Source organism: Desmodus rotundus, chromosome 1, assembly GCF_022682495.2.
Source record: "Desmodus rotundus isolate HL8 chromosome 1, HLdesRot8A.1, whole genome shotgun sequence".
Classification (NCBI taxonomy): Eukaryota; Metazoa; Chordata; class Mammalia; order Chiroptera; family Phyllostomidae; genus Desmodus; species Desmodus rotundus.
This window is the reverse complement of record NC_071387.1, coordinates 550,592-564,164: the sequence shown is the minus strand read 5'-3', so window position 1 is coordinate 564,164 and position 13,573 is coordinate 550,592. Positions and strand designations below refer to the sequence as shown.

The 13,573-nt window shown below is 61.1% G+C and overlaps 1 protein-coding gene across 3 annotated transcripts; it reads right to left on the bottom strand.

The window, feature by feature from the left end:
* Positions 1–294: 294 nt before the first annotated feature.
* DPH7 (diphthamide biosynthesis 7) lies at positions 295–13,490 on the bottom strand. 3 transcript variants are annotated; one of them, XM_053918463.1, is made up of 9 exons: positions 11,478–13,490; positions 9,262–9,395; positions 8,805–8,892; positions 7,598–7,692; positions 7,063–7,235; positions 5,682–5,751; positions 5,537–5,602; positions 5,193–5,365; positions 295–1,003 (listed from the first exon to the last, which is right to left on the bottom strand). In XM_053918463.1, the coding sequence occupies exons 1-9, from the start codon at positions 11,556–11,558 to the stop codon at positions 531–533; spliced, it is 1,353 nt and encodes a 450-aa protein (XP_053774438.1). In that variant the 5' UTR covers positions 11,559–13,490; the 3' UTR covers positions 295–530. The 3 variants fall into 3 exon arrangements, with proteins under 3 accessions (XP_053774438.1, XP_053774442.1, XP_071076868.1); XM_053918467.1 differs by having other exon boundaries at positions 295–976; XM_071220767.1 differs by lacking the exon at positions 11,478–13,490 and adding an exon at positions 9,979–9,986.
* Positions 13,491–13,573: the final 83 nt, after the last annotated feature.

Here is a 13,573-nt window from a genome sequence, read left to right as displayed (position 1 = left end):
TGCTCCCTGCAGAGCAGGCTGGCAGTGCTCAGGTGTCCTGGTGAGGCGTTCTCTTTAGAAGTTCTTGAGACACCCTCTGGTGACCCCATAGCTTTACAAACAACCTCAGTTAGCCCTGGCTGGTGTGGCTTCGTGGGTTGGGCCCCATCCGCAAAGTGCAAGGTCACTGTTCTATCGGGGTTCAGTCCCGGTTGGGGGCATGCGACTGGCAACCAATGGATGTTTCTCTCCCTCTTTCTCCCTCCCATCCCCTGTCTCTAAGAATAAATAAGCAAACTCTTTTTTAAAAAAGGCTACAAAATTTCATTTAATATAAATATTGCTTGAAGAAGTGAAAGTCCAAACCACACAAAACTGACAAGTTTGGGAGCCAGAACAGGCCTCCGCCAAGGTCCCCACTTTGCAGGGCCCAGCAGGTAAGGGTCACTTCAGGGACGCTGACGGCTTTCCTCCCTGGGGACACTGGATCCCCGGACCCCCAAGCCCCGCACTGAGCCGCACAGCCAGCAGCATGCATCTCCAAGGCGGTGTCAGGGCAGTTCACACACAGACACACAATTTACGGCTTCAACCAGGCCCCGCCCCAGCTCCGATGCTTGCTGCCACTGCCAGAGCTGAAGGGCGTGGTCATAAAAGGAGCAAGTGGCGAGGAGGCTGGTGTCAACGTCTGCTGCTCCCGCACACCGGTCGGAGTCACAGAGCCTAGTCCCTGGGGTATGCGGCTGGCCCTCCGTGGGTGGGAGGAGGGAAGTCCTTCCCTTACTTCCATTCTGGAGCGTGGGGCCACCCCGACCGTCTTCTGCTGGTAAGCAACCGAGAGCCAGAGGTCCTGGCGACTGGCCCATGGCCTCGTCTTCCGCCGGCTGCTGGGCGTGTGGCAGACGGCAGGAGGTAAGCCAGGACCAGTCGGCTCCATACAGCAGCGAGCTGGGCAGTGTGTGGGATAGAGGCACTGTGCACGCGTCCTGCTTCTCCTCTGGGACGGGACAGGACATGGAAAATGCTACGTCACTCAGAGCTGGCTCGTCACCGCCAACAGACGGCCTGACCCACCCTCAAAGGGAGACTCTGCCACTGTCATGCAGGAGGGGCCGAGATGGGGACACACAGCAGAGGAAAAAGCCAGGCTGTCAGGATGCACCGTGCCCCTGAGCGCGCTCAGCCTGGCCGCGGGCCCCACGGGCCCCACGGGCCCCACGGGCAACGCTGCCTTTCCCAGTGGGAGCCCAGAGGAGACGCCCAGGTGGAGAGAAAGGCTCGTGTGAAGCAGCACAAGGGCCTGATGTGTTGGAAGAACCACACACCAGGGGTGTGGCGGAAGTGCCCGTCTGGAGGCTCAAAGTCCTGCCAGTGCAGCTCCCTGGGCTACAGGGTTGCTTTCTGCACGGGGAGGAGTCATGCAGCAGTTCTCTGGCAGTGAGCTGCCACAGCAACTTTGAGGCTGGAGGGCACAATTAAAAGAAAGCCACCCTCGACCTGAAGAAGAAATGAGGGGGTGTCTCCAAACCGGAGGTGGCCCTGGGTCCAGGGCGGAGCTAAAGCTGCCCGGTGAGCCGGGTGTAGGCTTAGAGCACGGTCCCTAGCGGACAGCCCGCAGCCTGGACTCCACACACTTGGGAAGGGTGGCTGCCGCCGCCTCCCAGTGCAGGGCCCGCACCCCAGGGACCTGACGCGCCATTAGACCGAGCAAGGACGAAGACTGCCACTGGCGGACCGGGTGGACACTGGAGGGAGGAAGCTCGCCGAGAGCATAACCTGGACACAGGAGACCACAGCCTTGCGTGGACAGCAGCGGCAGCCCAGAGAGGGGCCAGTTCCCGAGCCTCCCCAGACAGCAGGGGTGCTCCCCAGGGACCCATCCCGGTCTCTCCACATTGACGCCAGGGAAGGACCCGGGACAGGTCGCTGGGGCACTGAGGGGGGTCCTGACAGTCTTTCACCCAACAGCCTCTCGCAGCCCCAGGAGCACAGCAGGCCCCCTGCTGCACAGACACCACTGCTGTGCCTCGGGCATGGGACCCCCAGGAACAGGCGGGTTAGGTGGCCGGCACCCCCACTGCGGGAAGCAGAGGATGCCCAGCAAGCAGCACGGCGGCCCGAGCACAGCAAACCCAATGTAACGGCATAGCCTCAGACACGGAGAAGTCAGAGCCCAGAAACTCCAAAGCTCACCACCTCAGCCGGGCCAGCGTGGCTCAGGGCAGGGAGCACCGGACTGCCAACCAAAGGGTCACCCATTCAGCTCCCAGTCAGGGCACACGCCTGAGTTGCAGGCCAGGTCCCCAGTAGGGGGCATGTTAGAGGCAACCACACACTGATGTTTCTCTCCCTCTCTCTCTCCCTCCCTCCTCCTCTGTCTGAAAATAAGTAAATGAAACCTTTAAAAAAAGCAAAAGAGAAACAGACTTGAACCAGTGGAAGCACGTCCCTTTCTTGAGTAAGGTCGCCCGGAGGACAGATCTGCTGTAAAGTTCATTCATTCATATTTCATGCAATCCCTGTAAAAGCCAGTAAGCTTTTTTATGAGACAAGGTAAGTCGACACTCAAGTTCAAAATACAAGAACAGCCAGGAAAATGCTGACTAAGAGGAACCAGAGGTCGGGCCCCAGGATGACAAGCGCAGCGCCACATGTGGGCAGCAGAGGGCGACGAGGCACCGAGCACAGGGCGCGTGCAGAGCCATGACCTGACAGGCGACCTCTCCGAGCCCCAGAGCCCCTCGGGCAGTGCAGGGACCACGCCCGCACCACACTGAGGGGCGCAGACCCGAGCTCCCTCACTGTGAAACAGGCCACACGAAGTGCCAGAAGGGAACACTGGGGTTCCTCTGTAACCTGAGTGTGGGAAGGAAACGGCTTTGTAACTAAGGCTCAGAATCCAGACTCAATGAAAAAATACCTACACACTTAGTTATATTTCAAAGAAACACACAAAAATCTGGGCTGGGCCGGGCAGTTCAGTTGGTTGGAGCCTCATCAGGATGCGCCAAGGCTGTGGGTTCGATCCCCGGTCAGGGCACACACAGGAGTCAGTCAGAATGCTTGAATAAGTGGAGCGACAAATGGATGTTCCTCTCTTCCCACCTCCACCTTCCTCTCTGTCTCTAAAATCAATCAATAAATACTGAAGTACGAAATTAAAATCTATATTTAAAAAAAACTTCCGCAGGAGGGAAGAACACCGTAAGCAAAACCACGGCAGCAACAGCATTTCCAACACAGACCAGAGACAAAGGGCTAAAGCCACAAATACGTTGCAATTGAAGCTTCAAAATCAAAAAAGACCAGAAACCGGAGAGAAAAATGGACAACAGACAGAAAATTAACTCACAGAAACAAAACAGTAAGACCAGCCCTCCGACAAACGAAACCACCTTCAATTTCATGCATGCGTGCTGGGCTGCCTCGTCTCATGCGCCTGACGCGGAGCTCCTGCCACGGGCCCCGCTCTGTGGGGAGCAGGCGTGCCCACCGGGCTGGCGCGGTGGGGAAGTGAGGTGTGGGGACCTGTGACCCTGCGGTCCTATAGCCAGGCAGGGACCCTGAAGACACTCCTTTGACAAAGCAGAACACATGTGAAGCATCATCCGCAACTGCCGAATGCTGGCAGTAACCCAAAGACTCAAAACCACGGGTGCGAAACAGGGTGCCGTGCACCTTCAACAGGACAAGGAAGGCCTCTATAAACCTACTTCCGCCTGCAGCTGTGTTTTAAAATGAAGTAAATGAAGCACCGGAGTGTGTGAGAAGTACGCTTAGTGCAAGCAAGGAGACGTGGGAATACATATACAGACACACACTTATTTTTGCAGAAAGATGCACGATCACAACCAAAACCCAGTGAAACCTGTCATCTGTAAGAGGTGAGTGGGGGCCCTGGCCGGTGGGGCTCAGGTGGCTGGAGCGTCGTCCAGCAAACCGAAAGGTCGCCGGTTCTGTTCGCGTTTGGGGCACGTGCCTGGGTTGCGGGCCGATCCCGTCAGGGCAGGAGCTAAGGACCAATGGCTGTTTCTCTCCCCCTCCTCCCTCCCCACCGCCTCTCTCTAAAAGCGGGTCTGACGAGGAGCGAAGGCCGACACGCGCTCGGCACGGCACCTGAGTTACCAGGGAAACACATCTGTCCAGGGGAGAGGCCTGGGCTGCCCCTCAACCCCAGTGACCAGATGGACACTGGCAGTGAAGGGACCAGCGGCACCCTGTGGCTCCCGACACGGCTCATGGAGGAGGTGGAATGTCACCTGCTGCAGAAGATGCGTCGCAGACTCAGGTCGCGGAGAGGCGGAGAGGAAAAGACAGAAGAGGACGCACCGTCTAGACAGCCCGAGGGGCTCCAACACCAGACAACACAAAGACCCTCTCGCACAAGCAGAGTGAGACACTGGTCGCAGACACCCCGCAACGAGGTCAGAGCACAAGGAAAACACCACGCCACGGAGCCTGGCCCACGGGGCAGCCCCCGGCTCCTCGGGCCCGAGGGCTGCAGGCTTCAGACCCGTTCTTCCCAGACGGACGCAGAGAACCTGACGGAGGCCCTCCACTGGCCCCTCTCGGGAGCGCGGGGGACACACACCCAACAGACCACGTGCCAGGCTGCCAACCAAGTCTCCATCAGCGAGAAAGGGGGCGACACAGTGTCTTCAACCCCCTCGTGTGCCGAGGTGGATGGGGAGGCCATGAGAAGAGTGAGGAGGGAGAGGGGGTTCAGGAAGACAGACCGCGTGGAACAGTTGTGACGGCAGAGTTACTGGTGCGAGGAAGACCATGGTCGCCAGCGGTGGCGCCAGCTCCAGCGAGACCCCGCGGAGGCCAGGTTCCAGCAGCCCTGCCCAGGGCGCAGGAGAAAGGGAGCAGGGAGAGCGGGTCACAGCACATTCGGGACACCTGGCCACGCAGAGCACACTGCTCGCCGGCAGGAGGGACCCGAGGGCAGTGCTGGGAGTGACGAGTGTGCAGGCTCCCTGGGCAGAGGCCCCAGTGGGGTCGGAGACCCCTCCGCAGTGCAGAAGGTTCCAGACCCACTGAGCTGGCCAGGGAGGAACCACAACTGAAGAGCAGAGTGCCTGCCACGGAGGCTCTGGCGCGGGCCATAGCAAGGCCCAGGGCTACGCTGGCCATATAGGGGCAGACATGGGTAGAGCAAGGGGACTGGAAATGGGGAACCCCTCCCTGCCAGCTGCCAGGGCCCCACTCACCGATGGCCTGCCTGCAGTCAAGGATCCGGAAGCCACCGTGCATGCAGGCTGCCAGCAGCAGGTGGCCGCGCCAAGGATGCCACTTGAGCCTCCACAAGCCGCCCTGCACGGGCACGTCTGCGAAGGGCTGCCCCATGTTCCGAGTGTCCCACAGCAAGACGTGCTCATCGTAGCTGAGACCAGCAACCCCAGGGAGTGGGTGGGAGAGCCCCTCAGCGGGGGGGCACCTTCCGGAGATCTGCCCCACTCCCCGCCCCAGGGCCCAGTCCCCTTCCCCCATCTCCACCCAACATCGCCACGGCCGACCCGAGGAAAGGACCCAGGGAGCCAGCACCGGGCCCCACCTGCCTGTGGCCAGGACGCCATCCCGGTGGGGGCTGCTCTGCATGCTGCACACGCCCATCGAGTGTCTGCGAGCAGAAGGGCGACACCTCAGCTGGCTGGGCACGGCTGCCCTCACGAGTCCAGCGCCAGCCCCGCAGGGTTTACCTCTTGCTGGTGAACACAGGTGTGCCAGGTGTCCTGGTGTCCCAGCCTTTCAAAAGGCCATCGTCCCCACCTGTGTGGAACCAGAAACCACCACTGACCACGGCAATGCCAGGGGTGGCTTCTCCTGGGTGGGCTAAGGGTGCCACCAGGCGGCAGAGCTCCAGGGACAGCACCCCGGCGCCAAAGCCGCGTCTGTGGACCTGAAGAGGGTGCCACGGGGAAGAAGGGAAGAGAAGCCCCTCCCTGTGAGGACGCCACCAGCAACGCTTCACGTGGGGCCAGAGCCCAGGTCCCAGGCCCCTCCCGAGGCCTGGTGCCCTGTGACCTCTGACATCACCTTCTCCCAGTTGAGTCCCTCTGGCTGTGCTGGCCACACTGGCTCCTTCCCGCTGTCCTGCCGCTGCAGGCCCTGCTGCTCTGGGCCAGCGAGAGGAGCTGTGCCTGCCCGCAGTGCCCCGGGCGCCACCTGCCCTTTCTTCCCGAAGCACCTGTTGCCCAGACCCACCGGGCAGCCCTCCTGTCACTCAGCGCGAGCGAACACCTGGTCCTGTGCTCACGGCTGTGCCCCACGCACAGGGAGCCAGGCCTGGCACAGAGGGGGTGCTTGGCAACGTTTGCTGATCGGAGGAACTGGTCCTGAATTACTCACTCCCTGCCCCACGGCACCCTTGCTCTGAGTTAGCTGAGCCCCACGGCAGAACTCAGAATCAGAAACTGCGAACGTTAAAATAAGTCTTCGCTCTTCTCACCGAGCCGGATCCAGGCTGTGATACAGAGGGCAGGAAGGACGCTGCCCTCGGGAGGGTGGGCGTGAACGCAGGCAGGGCCAGTGGCAGATGGGGTGAGATGGGGCCCAGACAGGTGACAAGAGAAAGAGGTCGCTAATTCTGAGACCTGAGAGGGTAAGACCAACCAGGGTGGCCCCAGGGAGGCGTGAGGGGACAGAGGTGTCTGGTTTGGGCAACTGAGAGAGGAGCAGGCGTGCCGTCAGCCGACAACTTGGGCCGGCGGCTCTGCGGCAGGTGTGGGCGCAGCGCCTGGAGCACCCGCACAAGGCACAGGAGGGGTCCAGAGCTCAGAGGGGAAGGTGAATGCCCAGCACGCTGTCCGGAAGAGACAGTGACCAAGCCCAGCAGAGCGACCCTGCAGAGCGAGGACAGAGGCAGAGGGTGGCCATGCTTCCGGTGGAGGGAGGGGTGTGGAACAGGGTGGAGCATCGTGGGGAGTGGCCGGGAGAGCCTTACCCAGCAGCCCAGCACAAGGGCCAGAGGGACCCCAACCTGGAGCCATACAGCACCTCCTGTGCTCGCCCCCACCAGCAAGTTCTCGGAGAGGGAGAGGGATGAGGACGGGCAACCACGGCCGGAGGAGGAGCACCAACCTGAGTACACGACCTCCGTCTGCCAGTAATTGAAAGCCGCAACCCAGGCCTCGAAGTCGTGGGCCTGCCACGTAGCCACAGCCCGCGGTCCCGGCCCCGCCTCGTCCACCTTCAGGAGATGCAGCTGCCCCTTGGAGTCGCTGCTAATGATTTTCAAGGGCTGGCCACTGGCCCTAGACACAGAGGACCAATGGAGAAACCCAGCTGACCATCACTCACAGACCCAAACTCACTGCCCTCTTCTGGTTCCCAAGCGCCGACATTCTATGTCCCCAAGACAGGTCCTGGGAGAGACTATGCTTCTTAAGAGGCTGGCTGGGGCATCTGGCAGAGGCCAGAGCAACCACTCAGCTTGCCACAGCAGGTCCGTGCCCGCTTCTCCTGATGAAATCTCCACCCCTTGTCCCTGAGAGGCTGCATGTTCTTCAGGCTGGGCCTGGCCCGATGTTCCCAGGCTTGCGAGCAGTGAGTTGAGGCTCGCACAGGGGGCGAGGACACAGGAATGAGTCCGCGGAGCAAAGATGGGAACCCTCACCTTCCAGTTTTCCCAGTGGACCAATCCAGCGACAAGGCCAGACACTGCTTGTCCAGGGCAAAGCTGGCTGCCAGCCGCAGGGCGTGTGTGCTCCCCTGGAGAGGAGGGACGCTGTCAGGGGAGCAGTCCAGGGCCATGGGAAGACCGCTCCTCCAGCTCCAGCAGGCCGGCGTTCCCTCACCCACTGCCAGAACCCGTGGACGCTGCAGAACCAGGCCCTGCCCTCCACACGCCTGTAGGACTTCCCGCATCCGTGACCCTGGGGGAGGCGGGCACCTCTCCTCCTCAGACCCCACGCCACCCGCACCCACTGGGCGCTCTCACACACCGGCCTGCTCGGGAAGGGCCCTGGTGCCCGCCATCCCGCTCCCCAGGCCTCCAGGAAGGCCAGCACGTCGTGTCTCCAGCGGCACAGGCCACGGACCCTTTCCTTCAGTTTCCCTTTCAGAAGTCACAACCAGCCACGAAAGTGCTGTTTCTCTCTTCTAAAACCAACGTAAGTTTTATCGCCTAAGCAGCCTGGCGTGTGCCCTACTACACCCACAGGCTCCGGGCTAGCGGCTTCACCAGGGTGCTCTCGGGCTGACTATGTGGCCCCCAGCCTGCTCCCCGGGCCGGTCTGCCCTGGCATGTCCTCCCCTGCTCCCAGGACCCGGCTGCTGTTCCCAGTCAGCCTGGAGCAAGGCCCTTCCCACACACGCCCTCAAAGCCAGCACCCCAGGCCACTCGTGGCAGGGCGTGTCCCCCAGGGGCAGGCGCGGCCCTGCGGGCTGTCCACCTCCCTCCGCTGCAGGACTCCCAACGGTCAGGGCTGTCTCTGCAGACAGCTGGCACCCATCTGAGAAGTTCACGAGCCAACCATGCGCTCTGCTAACTGTCACTGGGAAGGACCCTCCCCTCAGGGGAAGCCATTGCTCTTCTCAGCCCGGGCAGCGTCCACCCAAGAACACTGGTCTGGGCTCTCCTCAGGGAAGAACTTCTAGATCTGTCGACAGGTAAACTGGTGACACATAGTGACCTCCTCTCGGTGTCAGATGCAGAACCCAGTAATGTAAAATACACTGCATGCTACCTTAGAACGCTTTGTGATCAAGTTCACCACCGCACAGGAAATGTCCTAGAAAAGCGTTGGTATCAAGTCTCCCTCCCAAACCCACTCCGTTCTGGCTCCTCCCACCCCCTACAAAGCCCACCCCCAGTCACTGACCTCGGATCCCACCAGCTGGAACAGCTCTATGTACCCACCAGCGTCCACCACACCCAAGAGGGCCTGGCCGGCCACTGGAACGTGGCACCTGAGGAGAGAGAATCCACAAGCCGGTCAGAACAGAGCGAGAGCCCAGGGCACAGGAACTTACCACTCAAACTGCAGCCCCTACGCTGTTTTGGAGCCTACAGTTCTGTTCCAACTAGATCCCCCAGCTTATGAATCAAAACACCGGCATTACTTCTCAGAATATTAACTATGAGGCTTGGGAACTGACAAAGGCAATGAACCCCAAGTCTGCTTCTTTCTGCAGCTGTCCACAGGGGCAGGACGAAGAAGGAATGAACCCGCAGCTCAGATGTTGCCCCATCTGAGGGCAACAGGCTCCCTGCCAGGCCTCAGGCTCCCTGACCAAGAGACAAACCCCAGACAGGTGGGGAGATTACCAAGTTCGTACCATTTCATGTCCAGGATGGCAGAAGTGTCTCTCCTCTGGATCTCGGCCAGGGAGCAGGCAGAGAGGCTTTCATTGCAACTGTACAGGTACAGACGGCCGACACGGGTCTGCGGCACGGCGGCGGCCAGCTCCCCCTACAAAAGATGCAGCCGTTTTCTGATCACCCTCGCAGACCCTAGTGGTGGGATGGGGAGCGAGGGAAGGTAGTCTGCGGAGACTGTGTCCTGCCTGGGTGCGACCCCCGACTTTCCGAGTTGGGCAAATGTCTCCTCTCCTGCACGGGATCAGTGAGTGTGTGTGAATGTGCGGGCCCAGCACATCCTTCTAAACCGGTGCACAGGCCAGCTGTATTCAGGGCCCCACAGGGACAGTCCGGCTGCGCCCTGGGTTCCAGGGCCCATTCTCACTGCCAAGGGTCCTGGTTTGGACCCCTCTTTAGTTGAGATTTCACACTTAAGTTGGAGCCACAGTGCATGCATCCAACCTACATCCTGGCCACAAGGCCAAGGCCGCATCTCCGCCCCGTGACCCCCTCTAGACTTTCCTTCCAGCTCCCCGGACAGAGAGGTCTCCACGTTGAGTCGGCCCTGCCTCCCCAGAGCTGTAACCCGCCCCTCCCGGAGCTCTCCGGGCCTCGGCCCCTCCCCGGGAGGACGCCGTCCGGGGCCCGCGCGCGGACACGCTCAGCCAGACCGCCGGGCGAGGGCCAGCGTGTACCTCGCCCTCCGGCGCCCGCAGCTGGTAAGTGCCGCAGGCCAGCACGCGCCGGCAGCCCTCCAGCGGGCACCACTCCACCGAGTCTGCCGTGTACTCCGTGTCCACCGTCTGCAGCAGCTGCAGGTGGCGGCCAGTCCCACAGCAGCCGGAAGATGCAGTCACCGCTGGGCTGCTGCAGGCCGAGCTGAGGGGACCGGAGGACGAAGCCAGCGTGCAAGCCCGGGTCGCGGCAGAGGCCGGATGAGAGTGGGTTCGCGCCAGAACCGGGCACCGGAGCGCCGCAAGCACACCAGAAGTGCAGCAGGTATTTGCAGTCCTTCCGCCGTCGCTCCCTCCCGACTCCTTCCGGATATCGGGGCGGGACTTCCGGCCTCCGCTGCCACCACGCGTAAGGCCAGGCTCCTGCGACCCCTACCGGCCGGCAGACCCCGGCGGGCTCCCACGTGCCAGCAGGGCGCGCCCCTGGGGCCCCAGCGTGACGGTGGAGTGGACAGGACCGCTGTGTACCGCACCTACTGGCAGGAGAGCTGGGCCCAGACGGGGAGCGAAACAGACATGGAAGTCGAGGCGTACACAGGGCCTGGACACCCAGGGAGCAGAGTCCAAGGTCAAAGGGGCTGGGCCTCGACTGCCGCTCCTTCCCTATTGTGTATCCCCCACCCACACCCCGTGCCCCGGGGGTAGGGGGCGGCTGCAGCCCTGCGGGCCAGCACAAGTGCGTGCAGGGGGACCAACTGGAGGTCTCCAGGTGAGTGGCAGGGCCCTCCGCACGCGCAGGGAGAAAAACCAGCATTCATGGAGGGCAGGGGTCCCTCGACCAGTTAGATTTAGGCCACAGGTGGCAAATACAAGGCCCACGGGCCAATCCTGCCCTCCACCTTGTTTCTACCCGGTAGCAGCGCCGAGCTCTCGCTTAACTGTTAAGGAGTTACATTTATACAGCCCTTTGAAAGCAACCTCGAGGCCCCCCCATGAAAATGAGTCTGACACCCCTGTAGGCTGTAAGGGCCATCCTGGCACAGCCATGATCTGATGTGAGACTGAAAAGGTGCTGGCACTATTCAAGAAAATTAGCATGTTCTACCCAGCAGGCTTAGGGAAGGCAAGTTTGGTCAGTGGTGGACTGTACAGCCAGAAAAAGTGTTGTAGTCCGACAGTGCCACAGAAAGTGACCTTCGGAGACAGGGTCTTTGCAGAAACGATGCAGTTAAAATGGCCATTAGGGTGGACCCTAATCCAGAGACTGCTGCGTTCATACAGGCAGTTGGGTCTGTTGGGGGAACCACCCACCTAGGGAAGTGTGAAGACCCAGGCGGCTCCAAAGTGACAAGCCCCTGCCTGAGGCTGGAGACCCGGACGCACCTTTCCCCAGAACCACTAGAGGGAGCACTGTGCTGCCTGACATCTGGGCCTGAGACCTCACTTCCACGAGACAATGCATTGCTTTAAGCCACTCGTTTGAGGATACTTGTTAGGGTTAGGCAACTAGACGTACGAACCTGAAAGGCTGAAACCCACATGGAGTCCTGGGTACCCAGCCCGCAGCTCAGAGGCAAGGCTACAGCTACAAATGTAGACATGAATCAGCAGCCACAGCAGCAGCTGGAGCAGAAAGGGCAGGTCGTTCTCAAACAGCTGAGCCACATAATCTCTATGTGGTACAAGAGGGTCAAGTCAGCAGCCCCACGTGCCGTGCTCCATCCAGTTAGAAACAAGCCCCACATTTAATCTTCTGCATGCTGGACTCATCGATGCTCTCAGGTGTGTGGACACAAAAGGCAAGAGGTTGGAGCTATCAAAACCAGGTGCTGGTTACCAGCTGTCTGTAGGGAAGACCTTCTCTAGGGGCTACACACATCCCCCACTAGCTCTGCGCCCATTGCCACTCAGCATAGGGGCTGGAGGGACGTGTAACAAAAACTCCATGTGCCATCTCCCTGCCCCCTTCCCCCCCCCACCATGTAGCACTCGTCTCTGACCTAGAAAATGCACCGCACCTGGAAAGGAAACAGACCCACCTGCACCTTAATGACATCTGCTCTAGGGGCCGTGGTGGTGACTGAGCACAAGGAACTGCCACTGGGGCCCACCCCACCCCCAGCTCCAGCCCAGGGCCCTTCAGCAGCAGACTGGGTATGGGGACATAGCAGTCAGATACGGGACGGCCACCCCCTGTGGCTCCAGCAAACAGTGATTCCCCAGGTCAAGGCTATGCCAGAAGAGCCATGAGCCACCACAGAAAGCAACCAAGTGTCAGGACCCAGCATGGTGTTCTGTGGTCAGCCAAGGCCCTGGGCACTTCCCTTTCTGTGTGACTTCCTGGTGAGGAGCTGACTGCAGAACTCGCGCTAGTCGAGGGGTGTGCACAGACTGGGGCATCGGCTTGGCCACTCCCCAAAGAGCAGGCAAAACCCATAGCCTGCAGTCCGATGCCTCCTTGTCCCAGGAGCCTTTGAAAGCAAGTCGAGCACCCAGGGCCCATGCCTGGAAAGACCGCCCAACCCCCAACGTGTCCATCTGCACAGGCTCCCTGCCCTGCTGCCCTGGCCAGAGCTGGTTTGTAGAGGCAGGAGCGGCCCCAGCCCTCGCCATGTCCGGAGGGAAGACCTTAGGATCACACACACACCCCACCCCCACCTGCTCTGCACCCACACTGCTCAGCGCAGGGTCTGGAGGGGCTTGGAATGACGCCCCTGTAGGCAGCACGTCTCTGGCCTAGAAAAGGCGCCACACCTGGCCTGCCGTGGTGGAGGGGAGCTCCTCAGTCAAGACCAGTGTGTGGGGAGCACGTGGAGCCCTCGACCCCCTCAGAAAGACCCTCCCTTGGGGTTAGGACTGAGCCCCCTGCATGTCGCCATCACCTGTCTCCAGTCCCATTCTCCAGAACTGCACTGCATCTGCATCTGCACCACCCAGAACACCAGGCCTGCAGGAGCAGCCACTGGAAGCTCGGCTCACAGACCAAAGGCTGTCACGGGGCTGTCCCAGCAGGGAGACAGTGAACACACGCGGGCACCCTGGAGGGGGCAGAGGAGCTGCGTGCAGCAGCACCTACAGGGCCAGGGGCAGCCAGGCCAGTCAGAGATAAGATGGCCAGGAAGCAAGGCCCCCAGTGAACTGGCTGGACCTGGAGACTGGCCAGATGCCAGCCACACAGCCCGGCTCACTGCCCCCAGGTGGCTGTGCTAGGTGTCCTGCCAGGCCAGACGCTGTCCAGCACTTGGACATCCGGCTCTAGGATGGGAAAAGGAGGCCCACCCCTGTGGAGGGCAGGGGTAGGGAGCAAAGCTCAGGCACCCTGGCCGCTTCAATGCACGGGCAGGGCCTCAGGCCCCCATGGAACTGAGCGGAGTGCCAGGCTGAGATCACCCCATGTCTGCTCAAGGGCTGGCCTGCTCGGCCACAGGACAAGAATGGGTCTGGCCTCACTCCTGCTGCCAGCCATTCTCTGGAGAAGTCCAGGAGCAAGGCAGGCCCCGCCCCCACCCCCAGGACCCATGGGAAACGTGCTCAGCAGGAAGGGAAGAGCACAGAGCCGGGGACACCAGGAGCCTGCCTGGACTGCCCTTGTAGATGCCACACCCCAGTGGCGCGC